Below are 27,135 nucleotides of genomic sequence, written 5' to 3' on the forward strand. Positions count from 1 at the left end.
GACATAAAAAAAAAAAAAAAAAAAAAAAGTTATGAATTTAAGACAGAAATTAACGTTTATAAACAATTAAAATTCACCGCTTCCCGTTGTGATTTATGTAACGAATTAAGAATTTTCTCGTAGGCTATTGTAAACCATTCCAAAGTATGCTTCACCTAAATGCCTTAGCAGAATAGACTTTCTATCGGCCGATTTAACTAAACAACCCCTATGTAGTTCCTAAACTACTAACAATAAAAGTGGCCTCGAAGAGATCGCAATAAGCGATACGGTCACCTATACATATATGTAATTGTTCTAAAATGTATCTTTTTTGAGTGCAATAAAGTTACAGTAAATAAAATCCTGAGTGTTAGAGCATACTTGTAAATCTGTTGAACAGTTTTGATACTTTTCTAAAAATTCTATTGAAGACGATTCAGTTAAGGAGGCATAGAGCTTTCGAGCAGTCTTGAAACTTGACAAAAAAATTCAATTCAAGACAGTCATGAAGTAACAAATGTATTTTCTAGGCTGATAGTGTCGTCTGCGAAGGCTTTTATACGCTAAGTAGTAACTCGGTGAATCTATTTTTTATAATTGTTTTAGGATTCGATGTTTATTTGAAATGGTAATTTATGCGAGTATACTGCCTGCGATTGCGATTTTGTAATTTATTCAATAAAGGAACGTGTAGTCATTTTTATTTGTTTTATTTATCTACTAGCTGCCCGGGCAGACTTCGTTCTGTCAAAAGTTAATAGTATTTTTTTTTGTTTTTAGTATTAAAACCTTCCGTGGGCCTTAATGACTTGTTTACCGCGGGGTTGAATTCAACCCCCAGATTATTTTGCTATGCATGTCACGATCTCACAAGTTTTAGGAACATACGAAAAAATAAATCAGCCGAATTGGTAGAGCCATTAACATTCATTTTTATTTATATAGATGTACTAGCTGTGCCCGCGACTTCGTCCACCTGGAATTAAAAAAAAATTTTGTTCGGTTCGCAGTTACAAAATAAATAAATTTTTAAAATAAAAAAAGTAAGTTACTCCTTATTACATCAGCTATTTGTCATTGAAAAATCGTCGCGTTAAAATCGGTCCAGCCGTTTCAGAGTTTAGCTGGAACAAACAGACAGACAGACAAAAATTGTAAAAATGATATTTAGGTATATGTACCGTGTATATATTCAAATTCATTTAGTGAAAAGCGGTTATTTTAATATTACAAACAGAAACTCCAATTTTATTGATTTGTATAAATTAATACGTGAACCAAAAACTTTGCACCCCTATTTACGAAAATTGCGCGGAAAGAGGAGTATGAAATTGCGCACACTTATAGTTTATAATGATTTTTTTTTATGTATAATAAAAATACCTACTATAAATGAATAAAAAAAAAAAGATAACACGCCTTACCATGTATTTGACACACACACACATACAGGCTGTGTCGCAAATAGTGGATAATCCGTTAACTGGAGGTAGCCCTGATGTCGATCTTCAAGAAAATGTACTTTTTATGTCAGGGTTGCCAACACTGTGAAAATTATGAATATTTTTGTGTTTTTTCAAAAAATTCCTACCGCGACTGGTAATTTGGTCATAATTTTTATAAATTAAGGTATTTTAGTGTACTTTTTATTTTATTTTACTCGGGAATACTTGTACTATCTAATGAAATTACTATTTCTGGCATAATGTTTTCTAAACTTGTAAAAATTAGCGTTAGAAGTTATTTTTATTTTTCTTCGTTACTTTTTGTCAAAATTTAACCATTGATTGTGAAAAAAAATGTACTGCACTAGAATTGCCCAGTATTTAAAAAAAAATACTTAGTTTGTGTAGTTTCTAAAAAGGTATAACAATTAGTACTTGACTCCATTTTGAAAATGACCTTTTGATACGGCGTGCATAGCCTGATGCTTCAATTTCACCAGCGGCTAATGCACACGTGTGCGCAATTCTTCGACTGTGGACACTGCTTTATTGTACACTTTTTCCTTAATGCATCCCCAATAAAAAAAGTCCAGGGGGTTCAAGTCAGGCGATCGTGGCGGCCATAAAATTGGACCCAAGCGCCCAATCCACCTATCTGGGTATGCTTCATTTAAATATTCCCGCACTCGAACAGCAAAATGCGCGGGACACCCGTCATTTTGCAGCCACATTCCTTGTCTTGTCTCAAGTGATAAGTTTTGCAGCAGCTCAGGTAAATTATTTTGTAAAAAATTAAATACCCTTCAGCATTTAATGTCGCTGGCAACTCATATGGGCCTATTATTTTCCCACCAACAATTCCCGTCCGCAAATTTATTTTAAATTGTTGCTGTGCTCTGTCTGCACGTATCAGCTTCGGATTTTCAAGTTGCCAACTGTGTAAATTATGTAAGTTTAAAAATCCATCTCGCCGGCACGTCGACTCATCTGTCCATAAAATTTTGTCGAAAAAATTTGGATCTTCTCTTATTTTTCGTAACATTATTTGACAAAATGTTACTCTGAATATGGTGCATGGCATCAAAGTTTGAACCTTTTGCTAATGGTACGGATAAAGTTGGTGTCTTTTTAAAATCCTATGTACAGATTTCTTCGGTATACCGGTACGTCTTGCTATTTGACTTAAGGATGTAGAAGGGTCTTCTTCAACCAATTCTAGCACTTCGACTTCACTGTGTCGTTGAGGCCGTCCTTCGCTAGCTCTGCTTAAGCCAGTCCCGGGAAATCTTCCTTCACAAAGTGAATTGTGCACTCGAATAAAGACACGGTAATCAGGATGCCGAACATTAGGATATCTTTCCCGGTAGAGTGCAGCAGCTCTACTGGCGTTGCCGTTGCATAAGCCGTAAATGAAATGCATGTTTGCATATTCAGTCGGTATGTACCGAGACATGTTTCAGTTAAATTACAGAAAAAAGTTTCCAGCACAATTCACAAGATAAGTCCGTAAGAAAAGCCAAGTTGTCAAGATCACCGAATCCAATTCGTCCAAATCACAAAGCAAAACAGAGTCCAATATCAAAAAGTTGTAAGCGTTGAAAATACACAGTAAAGAAGAGCGCATGCGACGTATAAAATCACACTGACAAAGAGCAATATGAGCGTCGTATTAAACAAAGACCGCGGCTGTCTTTTTCACAATTGGTGAGTGTGAAAGGGATGGAGCATTTCATTAGATGAACAATAGTCAAATAGTCCCTTGCGCACGCGGGGCGAGTGTGTATTGCTTTTTTTGTCCTTCTTTCACGTGTGTTTTAACCTTGAAATAACTGGTATGAAGTTAGTCGCAAGTCTTAAATTAAAATTAATTTTATAATTTTGAACAATTCTATGAGCTAGATTACGTTACACAATAGCATTTTTTATTGAATAAATGATATTAATAAGTTAAGGTGCCTAAATTCGGACATAGACGCATTACGTGAAAAATCAACTTTCTGACCGTCATAAGCTCTTTCGCTCATACAAAGTAATTTTGCTTGTCAAGTACTAATTGTTATACCTTTTTAGAAACTACACAAACTAAGTATTTTTTTTTTAAATACTGGGCAATTCTAGTGCAGTACATTTTTTTTCACAATCAATGGTTAAATTTTGACAAAAAGTAACGAAGAAAAATAAAAATAACTTCTAACGCTAATTTTTACAAGTTTAGAAAACATTATGCCAGAAATAGTAATTTCATTAGATAGTACAAGTATTCCCGAGTAAAATAAAATAAAAAGTACACTAAAATACCTTAATTTATAAAAATTATGACCAAATTACCAGTCGCGGTAGGAATTTTTTGAAAAAACAAAAATATTCATAATTTTCACAGTGTTGGCAACCCTGACATAAAAAGTACATTTTCTTGAAGATCGACATCAGGGCTACCTCCAGTTAACGGATTATCCACTATTTACGACACACCCTGTATACACTTGTTCATTTTGATAGACGTATAGTCTTTGACAACAGAACCTTGATAATGTAGGTAATTGGAACGAAGTTCCTTACGGCAGGCTTGACATTTAGATGGACGACCGAACTGAAAAAAACGTGATACTAAAACCGTTAGAAAAATATATAACGAATGTGACGTAATATCAGTCACACGACTGTATAATATGACGTCTGTAAAACTAAAATATTACAAGTAAACTTTTTTTAAATTATTTATGTAATTTTATACTGTCGACAAAAATAAATAAAGGCACATGTTTTTGAGGTGTGTGAACTGGTAAAAAATGTCATTATTTCTAATTTAAATAATATTCGACTGAGCAATATCTATATACGCTCTCAATCAAAATGCTTAATAGTTTTGCAATACCCATATTATATGTACTTAATTAGTGAGCTAATTAAATAAATAGAAGAAGCTAGAAGGATTTAAAATTTTGTCTTACCAACAGATGTGCTCTATTTAAAATGTTATTTGCTATTTGTTTAAAAGTCACATGATTAAATTTGCACCCTAATAGCATTTTTGGAGGTTTAAAATTTTTTTTAACTTCGTTCGTGGCGCTTTATCATTTATCTACCTCACTCACAATTAAAACATTTCTACTTGACAACATTGTTATTTAACTGTGATCTTCTGTACAGTTGAAATAGTTCCCTGTCAGACTACTCCAAGTTTAAAGCATGTCGTTCTCTGCAGTACCCTGTCTTAATTAGATATTCACTAATTAGGTAAAATTTAAAAATAATATCTTTCAATGATGGAATGTACACATTTTAACAAATTTACGAATGCGTCCATAGTATTTGTCAAATTGACAGTAAGCTCTTAATTTGTCATGTTTGACTTTGTCACTGTCAATTTTGTTTCATATCGACTGTCACGAGTTCGCGTAAATATTTTGGTGAGGAGTTACGTTTTCCGTGTATCGAATTGTGAATCATTTGCCGCACCGTGCTAATTTTTTTTTGTGTTTCTTCGTCTAATACGATGTAAAGACAATTAAATAAAATAAAAAATGATATTTATGCTCCAGAAAAAAAATATAAAGTTGTGATAATATTTATCTGTTCACCTATTTAAAGGTTAGTATTTATTTATTTTTAATTATGGGACAAAGAGTAAAATAGAATAAGAAATTGTTTTTTTATAAACAAATAATAAAAAAGATGTGATAATATAGACAAATAAAAAAAGGTTACGGTTCCTTTAGTTTTTTATAACTATTTTTTTTAATTTACAATGCTTTTTCTATACTATATAAAAATATTTAATTATATATCGATATAGGCACAAAAACAATATAGTCTTAGTAAGAAAACCATATCAAAGATTGCAATAAACTGGGCTATAACTGTAAAGATAAATTTTATACAAACATTATGGATGTATTAATTTTTTATTTACATATACTATGTTGAAGACAACTCAACAGAGCTAAGAATAAACTTGCATCATGATAAAACAAGGAAAACACATAAAAATATAATAGAAAATAAACAACTATTTTATAGGTAAATAAACTTAAATAATGCATTTTTAAAATGAGAATGGAATTCTTTATTATATTTTAATATAGGTCTTAAAAACCACCGAAGGCTAGGCATAGTAGTAATAATTATTTATCTTTAAACTTACTGTTCATTATTTATATTTGAAACTTTGAAAAAATATATATAAACTTTCATAGATTATTATAATAATTATATCCTTTATAAGGGCAAAGTTGTTTGTAAGAAATCACTAACAGTGATAAGACTGTCTATGTACTTTGTTTAGTTTGTTTTTTTTTTTTAATTTTTCTATAGATAGAGAGTATAATAATAATGGTTAAAGATATAGCCTATGGTAACTACTGATACACTATTACATAGAACTTTCTAATTTTAAAATAATCATAAAATAACATGAAGTTTAAATTTATGTAATTGTTAAGATTCTACTAGTTCATTAGTTTTCACATAAAAAAAGGCTATTTATTTGCTTCAATGAACTACATTGTATATGATTGCTGTACAGAATTCTCACCATGTATGTACCGCCTGTGTTAATCTGTCTGGATCCTAATTAGTCCAAATCTGTCTAAAAGAAAAAAAAAATTGTTTCATAATGTTGTACCGTGTATGTATTATGTATTGAATAAATACATATAAAATAAATACATAAGTAAAAAATTCAAAAATAAACATAAATTGAAGAGGAAGGAATTGAGGAGGAAAAGAGGGCTTTTGCCTAAAAGAGGTATAAGATCTAAAAAAAATAGTTATATTCTTATCGTCATAATTAAATATTAAATTAGTTGTCAGTGTCTGTTACCAGTGGTTATCTTTCTGTGTTTTAACACACACTACGGCACATCAGACTTTCCACTGTTTATGTAACGTGTACATAATGATTTCCTTATTAAAGCATGCAGCGAATGATGCGTGAGCACTATTGCAGCGTTATAGCTAATTATATATTTGCTATTTCGTTTGAGGAGAAATTTATGTGTGTACTTTCGATTTGCTGTCTTTGGATGACATTCGTGGTAATATTTTTGCCATTCCTATAGAATTTTGGGAAATAAAAAAATTGGTGTAATGCAATTCTCGGGTTGCAATGTCAAATTTTGAAAGTTAACCCTTCTTCTATTTTTGAATTTTGCAATCATAAAGGAGGATATCGCTGGGTTGCCTGGAAGAAATTGCCAATTAGCCATAAGTCCACCCATTGTACTTCACTGTCTGTAACTATCTTTATGCTTTATTTGTAATGTATTTGTCGTGTACAATAAAGTATAAAATAAAAATAAATAAATATCACTTAGGAAAAGGGTAATTTACGGTCGATCCGACGATCGTTATTAGTTGTCTATGTTAACAACTGCGACCGGCGACTATACGTGCTCTAAGAGACTGTAGAATCACAAGAGTATGTCTTTATAATCTAAATTAGGAAAAAATATTTTTACGAATACAAATCACTGACCTGAGCCGAAATCGAACCGATCGAACCGGCGATTATCGGATTTAATCTGTCTACTTACCACCATGGAACACACGAATGGAATGCGAAAACTGTCTAGTTTATGTTAAATATGTTTCCCAAAGTTTTCCTAAAGTAGTCAGTATTCAAAATTAAAAAAAAAAGTGTGTGTGTGTGTGTCAGCTCCGACGCACGACTGGAGTTTACTCCTTCAGATCGTCTGTCTAAATAGGCACAAAAAGGCTAACTAGTCTTAGAAAAAGATTAATACCATGTCAAATGGTATATAAACGAATCAAATAACAACATCTATTGGAACCCTTTTGGGTTATAATATATATAAAAAGAGTGACTGCGGTGTTTCTTGCAGTTTCTTCTATGCAGAATCTGCCTTCCGCACCAATTAATATTTCGATTTTTACAATGACGATTCGAAGGTGCCTGTGCCATTTTGAATCCTGATATCATGAAGATATTTTTGATTTTGACAGCGTTACTGTAACCATCGTTTGACATAATTTGTTTTTCGACTGTATTAATGACTGTCTCTGATATATTAAAATTATAATTATATTAGCTGTGCACGCGACTTCGTCCGCGCGAAATTTAACAAAAAAGTTATTGTCCAGCTTGCAGAGTTATAAAATAAATAAATTTCTTAAATAAAAGTAGCCTAAGTTACTCTTTAACCGACTTCCAAAAAAGGAGGAGGTTCTCAATTCGACTGTATTTTTTTTTTTATGTATGTTACATCAGAACTTTTGACCGGGTAGACCGATTTCGACAAATTTTGTTTTAATCGAAAGGTGGTGTGTGCCAATTGGTCCCATTTAAATTTATTTGAGATCTAACAACTACTTTTCGAGTTATATCTAATAATGCGTTTGTACTTGACGCTTTTTTCGTCGACCTACGTTGTATTATACCGCATAATTTTCTACTGGATATACCGATTTTGATAATTCTTTTTTTGTTGGAAAGAGGATATCCCTAGTTTGGTACCGTGATAAGGAAACCAGGATCTGATGATGGGATCCCAGAGAAATCGAGGAAAACTCTCGAAAATCCGTAATAACTTTTTACTGGGTGTACCGATTTTGATAATTTTTAATTTGATCGAAAGCTGATGTTTATCATGTGGTCACATATAAATTTGATCGAGATCTGATAACTACTTTTTGCGTAATCTTTGATAACGCGTAGTTGCTTGACTATTTTTTCGTCGATCTACGTTGTATTACTTGTTGATGTAATTGAAGTCGGTTTTTTTTTCGTTTGCGAGCAAACACAATTATTTTTGTGTATGTTACATCAGAACTTTTGACTGGGTGGACCGATTTCGACAATTTTTTTTTAATCGAAAGGTGGTGTGTGTCAATTGGTCCCATTTAAATTTATTTGAGATCTAACAACTACTTTTCGAGTTATATCTAATAATGCGTTTTTACTTGACGCTTTTTTCGTCGACCTACGTTGTATATACCGCATAACTTTCTACTGGATGTACCGATTTTGATATTTTTTTTTTGTTGGAAAAGAGATATCCCTAGTTTAATACCATGATAAGGAAACCAGAATATGATGATGGGATCCCAGAGAAATCGAGGGAAACTCTCGAAAATCCGCAATAACTTTTTACTGGGTATACCGATTTTGATAATTTTTAATTTTATCGAAAGCGGATGTTTATCATGTCGTCACATTTAAATTTTATTGAGATCTGATAACTACTTTATGAGTAATCTTTGATAACGCGTAGTTACTTGACTATTTTTTCGTCGATCTACGTTGTATTACTCGTCGATGTAATTGAAGTAGGTTTTTTTTTCGTTTGCTAGCAAACACAATTATTATTACATCAGCTACCTGCCAGTGAAAGTCCCGTCAAAATCGGTCCAGCCGTTTCAGAGAGTAACCGGAACAAACAGACAAAAATTGTAAAAAATGTTATTTCGGTATACATGTACTGTGTATACATCCATATGCATTTAGTAAAAAGCTGTTATTTTAGTGTTACAAACAGACACTCCAATTTTATTTATTTGTATAGATTTGTATAGATAGCATAAAATTGCTGCATATGTGTTACCCGCTTGTATTCCTTATAAGTAACACTTTTACCCCGGTTTCACGTTTACGAGCACAGATTTATTTGTTACTGTTAGATGTGACAAGATTATTTTGGTATGACGTAAAATTAATCAACACCGCGGTGGACTTATCTAAATGTGAAATCATTGCGATATCATGTATACTATAAATTTTAATAATATTTTATAAAACGAATAGGAACCACGAGTTTAGAAAATGTGTTTTTACATACTTTTTTGGAGCCTGAATCACTGGTAGTTAATAAAGTTTATCTTACAGATAAGTAACTAGGTAGGCTTTGTTAGCAGGAAATAAAACAGGTTCTGTTTCGCTTCAACTAACAAACTGCAACCGTTGGATTCAAAAGTTTAGAAAACAGTCTTTGACGAATAAAGTGGACCTATCCACTTAATATTAAAAAAGAAAAATATGTGATAGATAACTATTTATTTGTTACAAACCGTTATATGTCAGATAATTCAGTAACCGGCGAAACAGGGTCTAAAAATAATTATCAAAGCAAAAAAGTTATTTCTGATTCACTTCATAGTCTTTATTTTGGATCTTACGACTAGCACTCCCACAAAGCCTTACACAAAGCAAAGTTTTCTGTCCTAACTTAACGATTCTCATAACATAAGCTAAGCTCCACTCAGATATTGGCAAATCCTTCAGGGAGCCAAAGTAAAAGAAGAAGAAGAAAGCAAAAAAGGGTAACTTCTGCATATTTAATTATATATGATTAAATATTAATCAAACAAATTATTACGAGGTCGTTAAACTAAAATTGCAAATGAGATATAAGTTTATAAGTACTTATAAAACAATGTATAAGTATATACAAAAGGCGATGACCAATTACGTGTGTGTAAATGGACGCTATCGTCGTATATAACTTTAAATACATGTAATAAAATTGTAATCGTGTCGTTATGATATATTTAAAACGATTAATATACAATAAAATATAAATAATAATAAATAAATATCTTTAACACACACGGTCGACTGTTCCTACAGTAAGCAACTTCATGCTTGTTTTATAGGTATCACTCGACTCATATGGGTACATTTTTTATATGAAACTAGCCGTGCCCGCGACTTCGTCCGCGTTGAATTTGACAGAAAAATTATTGTTCAGTTCGCAGAGTTATAAAATAAATAAATTCCTAAAATAAAAGTAGCCTAAATTAGTCCTTACTATATCAGCTGTCTGCCAGTGAAAGTCCCGTTAAAATCGGCCCACCCGTTTCAGAGATTAGCCGAAAAAAACAGATAGACAGACAGACAGAAAGACAGACAAAATTTTATAATTTTTTATTTTAGTATATGTATCGTGTATACATCCATAATATGTCATATGTCAAAGGTTGTCTGGAAGAAATCGTTCTTAGCGATAAGACCGCCTTTGTACATCTTTCTTTGCATGTATCAGTTTTCACCCTGCGGTCACCTACCCGCCTGCCCAGCGTGGTGACTATGGGCAAAACACATGAGTTCACGCCATTTTTGGCGTGAACTTGAACTTTATTATTATTATTATTATTATTATTATTAATATGTATTTAGTAAAAAGCGGTTACTTTAATATTACAAACAGACACAAATTTCATTTGTGTATATAGATTACATACCAATAATACATATAAAAATAAATACATATACAACACCCAGACTATTGACAGGAACTGACCCACAAGCACTGGAGCATAAAGCAGCGTCACTACAAATTGCGCCAACGGGCTGATCAAAATAAAATTCAGTCAATCGATTCTTCTTTACCTGGATCTTTTCCATTTTATTTGAGGTCGGCCCTCCGAAGCCTGTGCCTCCAGGCGGTTCGGTCCTGGTTCATGACTTGTGCTTCTTCGAGGTTTTAATTTACTACAGGCATACTTACTTATTCAATTTCTCCCATATAAAACTAAAATTAATAAATTAAATTTAAAAAAAGGAGCCCTATGGAAATAATCTCATAATATAAGCTATAAAAAGATGGACAAGTGCTGACCAAATTCTCATAGATTTCATAGCTTCTCAAATTTCTGTAGCCTATGAGATTGTTTCTATAGGGATTATACTTAATTATAATGTCTACGCTTAAGAAGTCGCGGCTTAAATCTAGTTTTATTACAGTATACGTAAGTAGATGATCTATGAATGTTAATTAGTTAATTTAGGACACACATGTACTCCTATCAATATTAATATTCACTGCATTATTTGTACACCAACATTATTTGAATACTAGAAGTGAAATACGCTTAATTGTATATAGGTACTTGGAGATAGCTAAATATATAAATATCTATATAAGAAACTATATGACACGACAGACTTGTTTTCTGAAATTTTCCAATTTTTTATTCAGGAAAAACCTTTTTTTTTATATACAGATCACTAGAGTGACAAATGAATATACGACCCAACTGATGGTAAGCGATTACTTTAGCCTACCTTTTTTTTAACGTGGGAAAATCCTTCATGGACACCCTCCGGCGAGGGGGCACAAGAGGGGAGTCAGACTCTTAGTGAATAAAAACCATCCACGTGTGACTTTTACTAAGGTTATTTTTTAATATGTTGTAGGTCAGCCTTTCATCTACCTCCCCTTTTTTTTGTCGTACTCTTTACCGGACATCCTGTATAACGATAATAAAGTTTGAATGGATGCTTATTACTCAATCGGAATGGAATTGCTGAATGAATTCGGATGTTAGGTACAAAGATAAGTTAAAAACAAAGATATTATCTCATACTTAGTCATTAAAGAAAATGTCAGTAGTTATTTTGTCTTGGGAAAAAATGTATGATGAGTTCATCATTTGCGAACAAAACACAACGACACCAAAAATAATCACAACAATATTATCGTTATTATCATCATCATCAGGATTTATTTATTTACTAGCAGTGTCGGTTGCCGGAATTAAAAAAAAATCAAAAGTAAAAGTAGGCTACTTTTATTTTTGTTTTTTTTTGTTCCTTACTATATCAGCTATCTGCTAGTGAAAGTCCCGTCAAAATCAGTCCAGCCGTTTCAAAGATTAACCGGAACAAACAGAGAGACAGACAAAAATTGTAATAAAATGTTGTTTTGGTATATGTACCATGTATACTCGTACATCCATATGTATTTAGAAAAAAGCGGTTATTTTAATATTACAAACTGTCACTCCAATTTTATTATTAAAGTAAAAATTTTCATTATTCAAGTAGACTTCAAAAGCAGTTTTGAAGCAAAATACTGAATGATTACGTAACCCTAGGTTTCAATCCGATTCGATGTTATTCGTCCTTTATGGACACCCCGTTCGCGCAACGGTCACAGCACCGGCTTACGGCTGTTGCGTTGTAACTAACATCTGTTAGTGTTGGCCATACATATAAATGTATACCGTTTCTGGGTGTTTATGTTTGTGCATTGTGTGTGTTTCCGCAGCCCCAACACAGGATTAAATCCTAGTGTATGGCGCCTAAAAAAATATCAATCACTGAGTTTTGAAACGACTTATCCGTTAACGAAAGATAAGCGTGCAACAACAATTATGTGTAGATAATAATTCGCGCTTGTTTTTATACGACCGCCGTTTTTGTAACGTGATTTAAAGATTTTCGAGATTGTATTGAAACGACATAATACTTATTTTTTATTACTTATCTACTGCGATATAATATGTTAATCATTAGCGATTTTTGAAGTAAAACTTTACGCACGCTTGACTTGAGGTATTTGCTGGATAAAGCGTGACATGAGTGTTACGAAAAGTGTGATCGTGTGAGGCGAACAGAAGTTAAAAGGGAGATATGTTGAGGTACTTCCCCAGTCGGGCTGCTACAGATTTGAGATGGATATTTAATGATGTGCCCTACCTCAGTTAATTACTAAAATATAATATAGCCTTCCAAGGTAAATGGACTATATATACAACTCGAAATAATTTTTCAATTCAAACTAGTAGTTCCTGAGATTAGTGCGTTTAAACAAACAAACTATTTAGGAACGAAGCAAGAAAATGAAGACGTTATCATTATACAGGTATCGGTACGGATAATGAGCACTTGGTTCTAGGATAGGGATTGCTTCGATCGAGCAGTTGTCCCAAACGGAAAAATAATTTTGTTCAGTGCAAAAATAAAAATAAATAAAATGTAAGAAAGATGCCGCGTTGGCGCAACGGTTACAGCCATAGATTGTACCTGTTGCGCTGGCGGTTGCGGGTTAGATCTCCGAACACGACAAACATTTGTATTGGCCATACAGGTGTTTGCCGTGGTCTGGGTGTTTGTGCAGTCTTCGTGGGTCTCCCCACCGTGCCTCGGAGAGCACGTTAAGCCGTCGGTCCCGGTTGTTATCATGTACACCTGATAGCGATCGTTACTCATAGTAGGGAATATATCCGCCAACCCGCATTGAAGCAGCGTGGTGGATTAAGCTCTGATCCTTCTCCTACACGGGGAAAGAGGCCTATGCCCAATAGTGGGATAGCACACAGGCTGAAGCGTAAGAAAAGTATTCAGTTGCAAAGTAATTTTAAAATATGTACTGCTTATTAAATATTTATATTTTCATATGCTATCGAACTAGTGGACGCTAGTGTAACAGTCTATGACTATTGTCAATTTAATATAATGATTAGGTATCCTCATTAAGCATTCTGCTGCCGCGGCTATCAGCATTAATACTGTTTATCAGAGTCTTGGGATTACATCATGTGTTTTAATTTCGTTAATCTGTAATTAAAAGCGTGTACTTTGTGAAATAACTGTTTTCTTATCAAATCTATAGGCAAAGGCAGGTACGTATTCGAGAGTTCAGCCCCAAAGGTTTTATTTTTGTTTGTCTTTGGGAATGGAAAATTAATCATCGTTATTGGCGGTTGTCTATTTATAAATATTAGCCTTAAATAATAGGACAAAGTTTCACGCTTTATTATTTCAATTTGTTTGGCGTAAGTGTAACGATATAATCTTGATGGTTTGACGAGAGTTCTAAAATAAATAAATTCCTAAAATAAAAGTAGCCTAAGTTACTCTTTACAACATAAGCTATCTGCCAGTGAAAGTCCCATCAAAATTGCTCTAGCCCTTTCAGAGATTAGCCGGAACAAACAGACAGACAGACAAAAATTAAAAAATATATGATTTTGGTATATGTACATACATGGATGTGTATAATACACACATCCATGTGCATTTAGTAAAAAGCGAAAATAAAACTATTAAAATTTTAATATTACAAACACACTCTCCAATTTTATTTATTTATAAAGATAGTAACAGAAATATGATGGAATTCTGTCTTTTTTGCAGATTAAGTGACATTCCTTTTATCATTCATTATGAAATAACACGTAGTTTGGTACAAACTGTTGTTGGAATTTCACTTATGATCACGTACATACGATATTTGAAACGTGAATCGAAAGTTAGAGCTATGTATGTATTATGCTAACAATAATAAATGCTTCACGATCAATAACTTTTTGTAGGATAATAATTCTCTGTCAAGTTTCTGGAAACGTACGTAACACAAACGCTCGACTCCGACAACGTCATCACGGTCTACAATAATATTTGACACTGTAACCCAGATTAATTATCAACTGTCTGTAACAACTATGGTTACATACATTATTTAACATCTTTCTATCTTAGCCCAAGGACATTAGTTTATTCGTGAATTTGAAACGTATTTTCGAACTCTAGTAATACATATTACCATACGAGGAAATGCATTTTGCCTCTTTGATGTTTCATCATAATCATTACAGCCTATACAGTCCACTGCTGGACATAGGCCTCCACAAGTTTACGCCAAAAATAACGTGAACTCATGTGTTTTGCCCATAGTCACCACGCTGGGCAGGCGGGTTGGTGACCGCAGTACTGGCTTTGTCGCACCGAAGACGCTGCTGCCCGTCTTCGGCCTGTGTATTTCAAAGCCAGCAGTTGGATGGTTATCCCGCCATCGGTCGGCTTCTTAAGTTCCAAGGTGGTTGTGGAACCTTGTTATCCCTTAGTCGCCTCTTACGACACCCACGGGAAGAGAGGGGGTGGCTAAATTCTATAGTGCCGTAGCCACACAGCACAGCACTTTGATGTTTGCTAAACTTGAATTCAATACAATTAATTAATTGCCGATCAGTAGGCAAACTGCTTAAGTATGTCAAATATTGATTTGTCTAACGTTAGTTGTCTAATCATTTCCTATATCAAGCTATCGATTCTGTCGAAATATACTAGCTACAATTTCTTGAATTATTCTTTAAATCTGGGGGGGATTGGGTATTGGGTCGGCAACGCGCTTGTGATGCTTCTGGTGTTGCAGGTGTCTATAAGCTACGGTCATCGCTTACCATCAGGTAAGCCGTACGCTTGTTTGCCGACCTAGTGACATAAAAAAAAAATGACATTTTTCATTGAAATAAAGACTATAATTACTTTAACATTAATTTATATTAAGTTTACTTCGTTATGTGGTAACGGCAGTGAAGAATATAGTCACCCCTCCTCTTCCCGTAGGTGTCGTAAGAGGCGACTAAGGGATAACACAGTTCCACTACCACCTTGGAACTTAAAAAGCCGACCGATGGCGGGATAACCATCCAATTGCTGGCTTTGAAATACACAGGCCGAAGACGGGTAGCAGCGTCTTCGGTGCGACAAAACCAGCGGGTTAGATCACTAACCCGCTTGCCCAGCGTGGTGACTATGGGCAACACACATAAGTTTACGCCATTTTTTTTTCCTCTTCCGCTTGGGACGCCGTGAGGTGTGGACGTTTGATCTGTTGTTAATTATTTAATATTACCGATATTACTAAATAAAACAGTAAATAAATACTAGTGATATATTAGGAGTGCATACTATTCAAGAGTTGGTGTTTTTTTTGAGTGTCGTGTGCGCGCGCCGGTCAATCAGAGCAACGCAACGTATAAACCTGTCTTCTTCCCACTCGCTGCTCGAGCACGCATGCGTAAGTCCTACCTATAACTGTGCTCCTGGTAGTTTCGACTGCGTTGCGCTCGAGTCATCTGTTCGTGCTCAACTACTTACATAATAACGTCAATCAGAGTGGTGGCACGCGCTGTTTGTTTTGCTTATGTATGAGTATATTTTTATTATACTCGATATACTTGTGATATAAATATTTTAGGGCGCTTGTACTTGTTGCTTTTTTTTGAGCACTAATTGTGTCTGTTTCTACATTGGACTTTTGACAAAATGATGCGTACGCCACAAAAGTCCATTTCTGAAGGAGATCTGCAGCACTTATCTGACTCCAATTCGACACCACCTAATAATGAATGTAGGCGTTATAAGCGTAAGCGCTCAACTGAGAATGCTAGTGAGCTCACAGAATTTAAAAAAGAAATTATGGATACAATTTCGTCATGGAGGGCACAGCAAATCTCTGATACTAAACAAATATCGTCATCCCTCCGAACAATCGAGGACTCACTGAAATTCATGTCAGCGCAGTATGAAGATATGTTAAAAAAAGTGCAAGAAATGGAATGTGAACGCCGCAAGGATAAAGAACATATACTAATTTTAGAAAATAAATTGGAGAATCTACAAAAAAGCCAAAGAAAGTACTCGTTTGAACTGAAGAATGTTCCAAAAATTGATACTGAATCCAAAAACTCTCTTATTAACATAGTAACGCACTTATCTTCAACACTCAAGGTAGACCTACAGCCTAATGACATTAGGGACGTATATAGATCCTCTTCGAAAGGAGAAAAGAAACCAATAGTTGTCGAAATGTCTTCATATGTGCAAAAAACTAATATCATGACGGCCGTGAAACGATATAACAACCTCAATAAGAGTAATAAATTGAATACCTCTCACCTTGGATTGAAATGTACCAATACTCCGATCTTTGTATCCGACCACCTTACTCCTAATGGGAATAGACTTTACTACCTAGGGAGGCAATTGTGTGTCGCTTTGAATTACAAGTTTTGTTGGACGCACTTGGGTGACGTGCTCGTACGTAAGGATGAAAACTCACCTATTATAAAATTGGTGAATGAATCTCAAATACAGAGTTTGTATAAACCTACTAAATGACTAGCTAAATTAAAATTTAATTATCTATGTATAAATATTAAAATAATGATGCAACTGTTTCATGTGTCGGCTACTATTCCGCAGTCTATATTTTGTTTTGTCAATTTTGTCATTTCCGTTGTTCAAACACACTTACACACTACACATACATATTACACACCCCTACTATGTCTATGTATTTATTTTTCCTTAGTAAAAATTATTACCTATAACTGTAATAATCTTAATTGGTTATACTATTACATTTTTCTAATATTATATTATAATTATATTCTACATTTATTTTATTTATATTTAAGGTTAGTTTATCATGATTTTAGTACATGTATAATTTATGTAGAAATTTCTTTCTTTTCCCTGTTTATGCGAATTTATTCTATGAGCGGAAGTTCATCTTTATTTGACGTGTACCCGTTTCTTGTCGATTATGGATAGTTTATTACAGACTAATATCGATATAGACGAAACTTTAATAGCTCAGTCGGTATTATGTTCGCCAGAGGACTGTCATACTTATTTTAATACAGCGAATCACATAACTATTTTAACACAAAATATACGCAGTGTCTACAAGAATCTTGATGCTTTTATGATTACATTAACTTCGCTTAAATTTGACTGTGACATTTTAGTTATGACTGAGTGTCACCTATCTAAATTAAAACCTATTCCTCCACTAAGTAATAACTATGCTACCTTTTTTACAAATCATAATCACAACCAATGTGATGGGGTAATATTTTATGTACATAAAGATCTTAACTATAAAATAATAGAACCATGCATAGCAAATGCCTCTTGCCTTGTATTAACCCTGAACGATCTAGTTGTCATTGGGATCTATCGGACCCCATCAATGAGAAATATTGATGATTTCTTATCGTCACTTCAGTCGCTACTCCATAATTATAGGTCCTATAATAACATTGTAATTACAGGGGACCTTAATATTGATATTAAGGTCAATTCGTGTGATTCAAACTCATCTAATTACTTAACGACGTTAGCTTATCATGGCATGTTACCTGCTCATAGACTACCCACACGAAATAACAAGTGTATTGACCACATGATGTTAAAATCCAGCAACTCAGCTAAATCAGCTATTCTTACTAATGCCCCGACTGATCATTCTACTGTTATTTTAAGTCTGATGTTAAAACCCGAACGAATTTACACGCAAAAAACTAAAATAATTTTAAATAATCATGCTGTCATTGATGAAATTAAAACTAATCTCCATGAATTATTACAGTTATCGGATCCCAATTTAGCTGCTGAAATGTTAGTAAATAGAATATCTGTTGCCATAAATAACAATAAATTCATAAATATCATTCCAAACCGTAAACGTTGTATACAGCCGTGGATAACTCCTGGTGTGCTGCGGTGCATCCGAAACCGAGATAAGCTTCACATTAAAGTAAAAAATAACCCTCTCAACCATATTTTAAAAATTACCTACGCTCGTTACAGAAATTTTTGTCAAAAACTTATTCGTTCACTTAAAATCAATTACGAAAGAAATAAATTAGACATTGCTAAACACAACCCTAAAAAATTATGGAAAAGCATTAAACATATATGTCACGTTGATAAATTGAAAACTAATGTAAATCATAATCTTGCATCTATTAAAACCTCTCCGTTTGAATCGGCAAACTATATTAATAACCATTTTTCGACAGTTGGTAAAAAACTTGCAGAAAACATCGATTTGTCTTTCCATCCCCCAGTTACCTTTCCCTTACTTGGAACTCCTTCATCAAATTCATTCGTACTGTTAAACACAGATCCTTCTGAATTAAATGTTATAATCTCCAATCTTTCTAATGATTCTTCCCCCGGCTTAGATAACATTTCAACATATTTTATAAAAAAAGCTAAACATATTCTTATCCCTGTCTTGTGTCACATATATAACCTTTGTTTTGAAAAGGGCCAGTTTCCTTTATGCTTCAAAAAAGCCGTGGTTACACCGATTCATAAAGGTGGCAGTGTTGATGACCTAAATAATTACAGGCCAATCTCTGTACTCCCGGTTCTAGCTAAAATCCTCGAAAAGCTCATTAATAATCGCCTTAAGAAATTTCTCTTTGCAAATAATTTGTTGTCCAATCAACAATTCGGTTTTAGGGATGGTATATCAACAGAAGATGCAGTTTTGTCCTTGACAGGGGAAATTAGTGACCACCTAGATTCTGGCAGGAAATGTTTGGGTGTATTTTTAGACCTTGCCAAAGCATTTGACTCCGTTTCCTCAACAATCTTACTTGACAAGCTTTATAATATTGGTATAAGGGGCTTACCCCACCAGCTTCTCAGAGATTACCTCACTAACCGACAGCAACAGCTTAAATTGGGTAACTTATTGTTAAGTGACACAGCTAGTCTATCTTATGGAATCCCACAGGGTAGCGTCCTCGGGCCTACTCTCTTTCTTGTGTATGTAAACGATCTTTGTAACCTTAATCTTACAAATTGCAAAATCTACTCATACGCGGATGACACTGCCTTAATTTTTCATGATCAGACTTGGGACAAGTTGAAGGTGACGGCTGAGGAGGGACTCTTTTATGTCTCTCACTGGTTAAGGTTCAACCTATTGTCTTTAAATACTACCAAAACCAAGTTTGTTCCATTTTCGATTCGGAAAAACACATTGCCCAACACTAGTTTCACCCTGAAAGTCCACTCATGCGTAACCCCTATCTCAGAAGACTGCCAGTGCGATAATATTGGTAACTGTGATCATATAAAATATCTTGGAGTAATAATTGACCAACACCTTGTCTGGAACCGTCATATTCGAATGATCGCTGATAGGATGAGGAAGTTGATATGGGTTTTCAGAAAATTGAAACAGGTAGCAGATGATAGGATCTTAACAACGACCTATAAAGCTTTGGCCCAATCTATTCTTAGTTACTGCATTCCAGTCTGGGGTGGAGCAGCCAAAACCCACTTGCTGAATTTGGAAAGAGGACAACGTGCCCTTCTTAAAGCTACCTTTAACAAACCCTCCCGGTACCCGACTTTTGATCTGTATAATTCTTACAATTTTCTAACTATTCGTCAATTGTACATTTTAAGGGCAATTCAAAAACTGCATCAACAATTATACTATAAAAAAATATCTGTCAACAAACGTAGAAATACTATTGCTTGCCAAGTACCTTCACGAAATACTAAATTTAAACAAAACCAATTCGCATGTCAGTCTGCATTACTTTATAATAGGATAAATAACAAATTAAACATCTACCCACTAACTAAAATTAAAGCTACTCTCGCGTTAACTAAACTTCTGTTATCGTTAAATTACAATGAAACTGAAATGTTATTAGAAAGGCAAAATTTTTAATGCATAATAGTCTAAATTTTATCATGGAAATATGATATTTACTTTATTAATTCCCATTTTGATCCACTCTTTAGTTTAACCGTCCCATACCTAATCAAACTCCGGGGTGTATTTTATATATATTTCACTAGTTTATTCATTCACTTACACACTTATACACACACACATACACACACACACACACACACACACACGTACACACACATAAAAATTATCATTTTTTATCATGTCATTTTTTCTTTAATTATTATTTGTCTGATATTGATTAATATTGTAAGCCTTGGTGGATGAGCGGGGTACCCAGTAATATGGGACACCACCCAGTACAGGGGCCCTTGCGACTTGTTTGTTAAAACTTATTATTATCAATAAACTATTTTGAATTTTGAATTTTTAGCGCGAACTTGTGGAGGCCTATGTCCAGCAGTGGACTGCGATAGGCTGAAGAGTGAATGATGATGTGGATGAGATTAGATAGTGTATATGATGTAATCTGTATGTCAGCTTTAGGAGAACTGTACCATAAGAAGCTTCTGCACATTCCGAGATTCAATTAATTTGAATATTATATTGAAGGTTGTGGTGTAATTTTTAATTATAAACATTGTAATGCCTTTATCAATGCAAAGCGTTATCATAAATCCGAAGTAATCCATAGATAATAAAATAATTAATTTGAAATTACTGATTACTTTTATATTTTACTAGTCTGTTGTATAAAAGAGCTGTGTTGCCAGTTAAGAGAAAAAAGTTTTTTTTTTAATGAAAGAAAGGCAAAGGTGAAAGTTACACAATTCTATCTTGTTATCACTGTGCGTGATAAATAAAATCAGGTGATTTCAAGTAATAATTAGGTATGATAGTGTTTTATCTAAAGCTTATACTTCCAGTTATTTGATTGTAATGCGACCTTGATTGGTATTATTGTATCGCATATTTTCAAGTTCAATAGTGTTTCCAAGGAACTCGAGTAAGTTTAGGGTAAGCTAAGAAATCATTTGGTGTGAGGTCTTTATTTATATTTATCTAAAAATGAATTGTCATCGTTTTTTTTATACAAAATGGTCGGCAAATAAGCGTACGGCTCACCTAATGGTAAGCGATTACCGCAGCCTGTAGACGCCTGCAATACCAGAAGCATCGCAAGCGCGTTGCCGGCCCTACCCTCAATTCCCCTGGAGCTCTGGTGGCCTTACTTGTCACAGGAACACAACACTGCTTGAAAGCAGTATTATTTAGCTGCGATCAAAATCAAAACAATTTCATTCAAATAGGCTTCAAAGGCACTTTCGAATCATCATTTTTAAAGTGATTATTGTATTTAAAAGTAAAACTATCACCGATTTGAAATGTAGATTTTGCAGAGAAGAATCAGCAAGAAACTGCGCAGTTACTCTTTTGAAAATAATATATAAACTGTATTTTAGTACAAAATTAGTAATATCTTGCATGAAATACAGCGTCGCTAAGTCCACACATATTTATCAACTATGTAATATTGTACCGAATATCCTGAACCGAGTAATATGCTTTATCTTTTTTTTTTAACTTAAAAAATTGTTTGTGAGATTTTATTATACATGCGTATACCATAACCCAAAAAGAAGACTTTGCGTAGTCGGAAACTTGGAGTTACAATTTTGTCATTCCTTCTCGTGTTTACACAGCGATTATTACTATTTATATCAAAACAATCAATATTCTTGTGAATATAGATAACTTTGTCATAAATATATTGCGAATTCTGTAAGATCGAAGTATTTCCTCAGTCGGACTGCTCCAAATTTGAACAGAATGTCCTGCTGTGCCTTACTTCAGTCAAATAGATGTTCATGACAATATATATGGTGGTGCGAAGTTTTCTGATTCATCTAGTTATTTATAATATTACTGTACATCGAAGGTAGTTTAGGGCATTTGAATTGATTTATATATTAAAAAGGAATATCTGGTAATTAGTCGTATTAAAAAAAAAGAACTTGAAAGGGATGCTTTGGATGCGTTTCGTGCAGAGAATTAAATATCCGAAAGATGGCTGCGTTAGATTTATTAACAAACGAAAAGAAATAAGGATACCCGTTGCTTTTTTATTGTTTTATTTCCATAAAAAGGAAATACAGTATTAGTAATAGCTATTAATTTCAATATGATTGTCTATCATTGTAAAATTTCCTAAGCTCGAAACTTGATAATCGATGAATTTATTTTTTTTGTTATTAGTTTTTAGTTTTGGGTTTCCTCAACTGTTTTTTTTAAGTCAACCTTTGCAACCCTATTGTTCTGTTTTTGTTTATTTGCAGTTAAACATGCTAACTAAAATACATTTAATTGAATATTTAAAATTCTTTTTACAATAATGTTAATGTTTATGTGTTCGGAGATAAGATTTGTAATTTATTGATAGGTCTTTGGACAGTAGCATGTTTATAAAGGCTATAATTTCTAAGGCTAAAAAGGCTGTAGGCTGTATGGCGTCATTCAGTCCAAACGTCTTGATTTAGGTCAATTTATGTTTTATCTTCAAGTTTGTTGGTTATTTTTGGTATAAAAAACCTCGCGGATTCTGATAGATCTGATCTTTCTGATAACAGAAAATAAAATAGCAAAGATAAATGGCTAAACCTTGAGCAATGACAATAGTCCTAGCTTTTGGGACAGTTTTAATAAAACTCTGTGATCCTTCTAACTAAATTTTTTCTACTTTCCGCAATCTGTTTGCACCATTCAAAGAAAAATATAACAGTGACATTATCGTTTGCAAGCAGTTCAAAATTTCCGTAGCACATGTTTGTATGATGTATTGTTTCTGGGACAAACGATAATTGTACAGTAGGAATGACTAGAACAATCCAAACTAGTGTTTTTATGGAGCAAACATCACTTTCCGCTTTTTATAATCAATAAAGTATAGAACTACTGAATCGACCATGTTTATAGTCTAATTATTATAGGATTTTAACAATACTTTTACCACTAATCTCCTAATACAGTTTTACCCTTGAATAATAATAGATAATAAATAATTGTGTTAAAAATAAAAACACTACTATACATTTTTATTTTTGATTAATTAATGAAATTCGTTGTTCAAAATTTAAATATGTTTTTCTTGTTTCAGATATTAACAGGACTTCAAAATGAGACCCGAGAGAAAGAGCGCCTGCCTTATGACCTTCGGGTCAATCCTAGTTGTAATAGGAGCCGTTTTGGCTGTATTCTGGCCGTCGATATTCTTTGCAACGTTAAAAAGTGTAAGTTAATATGTGCAATTAAGCTATACGTTTGTGCAAGAGATAAGTACATGCACGCAAGTCCACAATTTTTATTATTGATAAAACATTTTATAATTTAGTTTTCATTGTAGATACAAAATTGCGAATTGTATTTTATGTTACAAATAAAAAAAAAAAAAATAATAAACGAGTGTGCTTTAGATTATTCGACTGAAGTATAACTTCTTTAACAATAGTCCTGCACTGTGTCTTAGATATACGAAACGTAACTGGCTATGAGAGAAAGAGAGTGCTCGCACATCTCTCTCTTGTTCTGTTCGCCTCGCCCGATCACACGCTCGTAACGCTCCCGTCATGTGTTCACCACCTTACTCCTCAAGTCAAGCGTGCATAAAGAAGTTTTACTCCAAAAAATCATAAGCCGTGCAGATCTTAAACTTTATAATTTGCTTAGTTAGTTAGGCGTTTAATCGTGCAAAAAAAACAAAATTTAAAAGCTATAATTTTCCAGTTGATGACATTATCACCGAACTCCGCATCGTACGGGATATGGCGTGACATACCGATACCAATGTACATGGAGTTTCATATGTTCAACATATCGAACATGGCTGATGTTATGGCGGGGAAGAACGTTACCCTCGAATTTGAAGAATTCGGGCCCTATGTGTACAGGGAGTCGCAGAAAAAGGTTTGTTTGTCTTTATTAATAATTATGCAGCAGTCCAATAAGCGGAGCAGTGATGTTTTAATCCTATCTATTACATTTTTTAACTATAATACAGAAAATTAAAATATCTATAACTATTAACTAAATGCTCCGACGCACGACTGGAGTTTCCTCCTTCAGATCGACTGTCTAAATAGATACAGAAAAGAATAGTCTAAGACTTAAGCCTAACCCAATAGGGGTCCGATAGATGGCGTTACGAGAAACGTAAAGAGGTCATTCGTTTAGTAGATTTTACTCCTCATATTTTTTCCTACGGGGGGGGGGGCTTTCATTAAAATCAATTGTTAAGGTGTAAATTCCAAAATATTTCTTAAACAGAATAATTCTAAACCAAAACGAATTAGAATTTAATTTACATGACGTCATATTTAATATTGATTTTATTAATTAAGATATCTAGTGTAGTAGGAAGTGACTATTTGATTGTTTATCTTCATTTAATTACGTTACTAATAATTTATCTAATTATTTTATTTATCAAAGTGGAATTAGTTTTGTAGCTTTTTATAATAATATTTAATAACCATAATTTTATTCAATTTACATTGATTACACGTAGTTACAACCGCTCTGGTAGTGGTGCGTGTGTCTATGTGCCGAAACACCGGCGTTTCAGCTTATTTGTACAAATATTTCTTTCCGGTTTGGACGTCTGTCAAAAATAGTGTTACAAACAACATACATCATTTTTTAAGTCCAAAGCAATATATAAAAAAAAAGTCATTGATTCAACAGATTAATTTATAGCTCAGGACTGAGTAGGTCTTAGGAATAATTTAAAACTGTATTTGTAATTACTAATCCCTGATTTTTACGTACTAATAGTAGGTAACTAGAGATTAGGGTCACATAGACTATTTATTAATGGGTTATTTATCACTGTAATCACTGGTTTTGGATAACGCTATTTCACGGATTTGTATCCAACAGATAAAAGTTTATGATATATTATTTATTTTTAGCATCAAATTCCAATATATTTACGAGATATTTCTATACGCACATGTACCTATTCTACCTCCTGCTCTTTAAATCTGTTCGTAACTTATGGGTATGATAAACGTGATCCGCAACAGGCGAAACTGACCCATTTAATTTTTCAAGTAACTAGTTTCCTTAACGTTCGTAGTTTTGAAAACTACAATCCATATCTTTAGAACGATGGCACAAAATCTTTCTACTTATATACTTATTGCGCATATATATCATACATCTGATTCGATTTTTTAATATTTCTAAAATTATATTGTATGTACTTATATTATTATCTTTCTAAAGATTGTATATAAAAGGTTGTCTTGTCGTTATGGTTCATTGTAAATTGTGATTTGAATAATCAATTAAAAAATTCAGCAAAGCATTTTGTCCTAGGACAAGGTTAATTAGTTTATCATACGATTTTGTATCACAATCTTGTTGTTTTAGCTTGCTTTAATATTTAACATTTGCACGTCAAATGATTACGTACAATATTGTTCTTGGTTTCATTTATATATTTTGAAGCATATAAATATATTATAATGTTCTTGAGGTCTCTTCAATTTTAAAATTGGTTATAAGTCATAAGCAAATAATAGAATGTACTCAGAAACTTAAAATATAGTGAAATGTCATTTATATATAAGAAAAATATAAAATGACCTACAATTATTGATCCCTGAGAAACAACCGCTCACAGAAGAGTTACGCTTATAGCATGTTGATAGCTATATTAGTTATGCTCTTAGCTCCGTAATATAGAAATTTACGTTACAGGAGTTTTTTTTTGAGTTTTTTCAATGTGTTTCTTTTCTATGTTTCTATGTATTTTCTTTCTATGTATTTTTGAATATATTAGTATGCTTGATAATTTATTGTTAATAGCGTTGAAATGAAAATAATACGTTTTATCCTTAAATAAAATATATAAAAAATATGTAATACAAGGAGAACTTAGAAAATGGTAAACATATTTCTACCGTCATATTCTTGCTTTGACAAATATTTGCAAATAATTTATTGTGTATTTCATGACACACGTAAAGCGTTGATACTAATTTCCTTAATCAAATTAATGGATAAGTAATTCAAATTCAAATAACAATCAGAACTTGATAAAATATTTTAAGATAATCGATAATTAATTAATCACGTTGGGGCCAACATTGGAAGCGACCATTACTTAGTGTTATTTGCGGCTTTAATAAGGAATTTGTAGATTTTAAATAATAATAAAAATATCTAGCTGGATGAGGATTCCGGAAAACCGGGATGTATGGCGCGAACTTGGGGAGGCCTATGTCCAGCAGTGGACTGCAATAGGCTGAGCTGACTGACTGACCTAACTACCTGACTTTTTACAGCCTTACATTCTTAGTTTATTTCAAATGCAGATATAATTAACATCATAATAACCACCATCATTGTAATCTCATACGTTTCGAAAAAAAAACCTGTGGCACTCGGGGACTGCCGCGGTAAAGCTATTGCATAGCATTTTTAACCGACTTCCAAAAAAGGAGGAGGTTCTCAATTCGACTGTATTTTTTTTTAATGTATGTTACATCAGAACTTTTGACCACGTAGACCGATTTCGACAAATTTTGTTTAATCGAAAGGTGGTGTGTGCCAATTGGTCCCATTTAAATTTATTTGAGATCTAACAACTACTTTTCGAGTTATATCTAATAATGCGTTTTTACTTGACGCTTTTTTCGTCGACCTACGTTATATTATACCGCATAACTTTCTAC

At 33.3% G+C, this 27,135-nt stretch overlaps 1 protein-coding gene and 1 long non-coding RNA gene across 2 annotated transcripts in view; one reads left to right on the forward strand and one right to left on the reverse strand.

Annotated features, from left to right (window-relative positions):
• Positions 1-3,318: 3,318 nt before the first annotated feature.
• On the reverse strand, positions 3,319-3,900 carry LOC123655981. Its single transcript, XR_006743483.1, has 2 exons — positions 3,756-3,900; positions 3,319-3,531 (listed from the first exon to the last, which is right to left on the reverse strand). It is a non-coding gene; the product is annotated as an uncharacterized LOC123655981 (long non-coding RNA).
• An 892-nt stretch (positions 3,901-4,792) lies between these two features.
• Positions 4,793-27,135, forward strand: part of LOC123655540 (protein croquemort-like) — a 42,854-nt gene continuing 20,511 nt past the window's right edge. Inside the window, exons 1-3 of the mRNA XM_045591311.1 lie at positions 4,793-5,018; positions 23,556-23,688; positions 24,182-24,361. Coding sequence (XP_045447267.1) covers positions 23,575-23,688; positions 24,182-24,361 — 294 coding nt within the window. The 5' untranslated portion in view covers positions 4,793-5,018; positions 23,556-23,574. The remainder of the gene's footprint in view (positions 5,019-23,555; positions 23,689-24,181; positions 24,362-27,135) is intronic.

Source organism: Melitaea cinxia, chromosome 8 (genome assembly GCF_905220565.1).
Source record: "Melitaea cinxia chromosome 8, ilMelCinx1.1, whole genome shotgun sequence".
NCBI lineage: Eukaryota > Metazoa > Arthropoda > Insecta > Lepidoptera > Nymphalidae > Melitaea > Melitaea cinxia.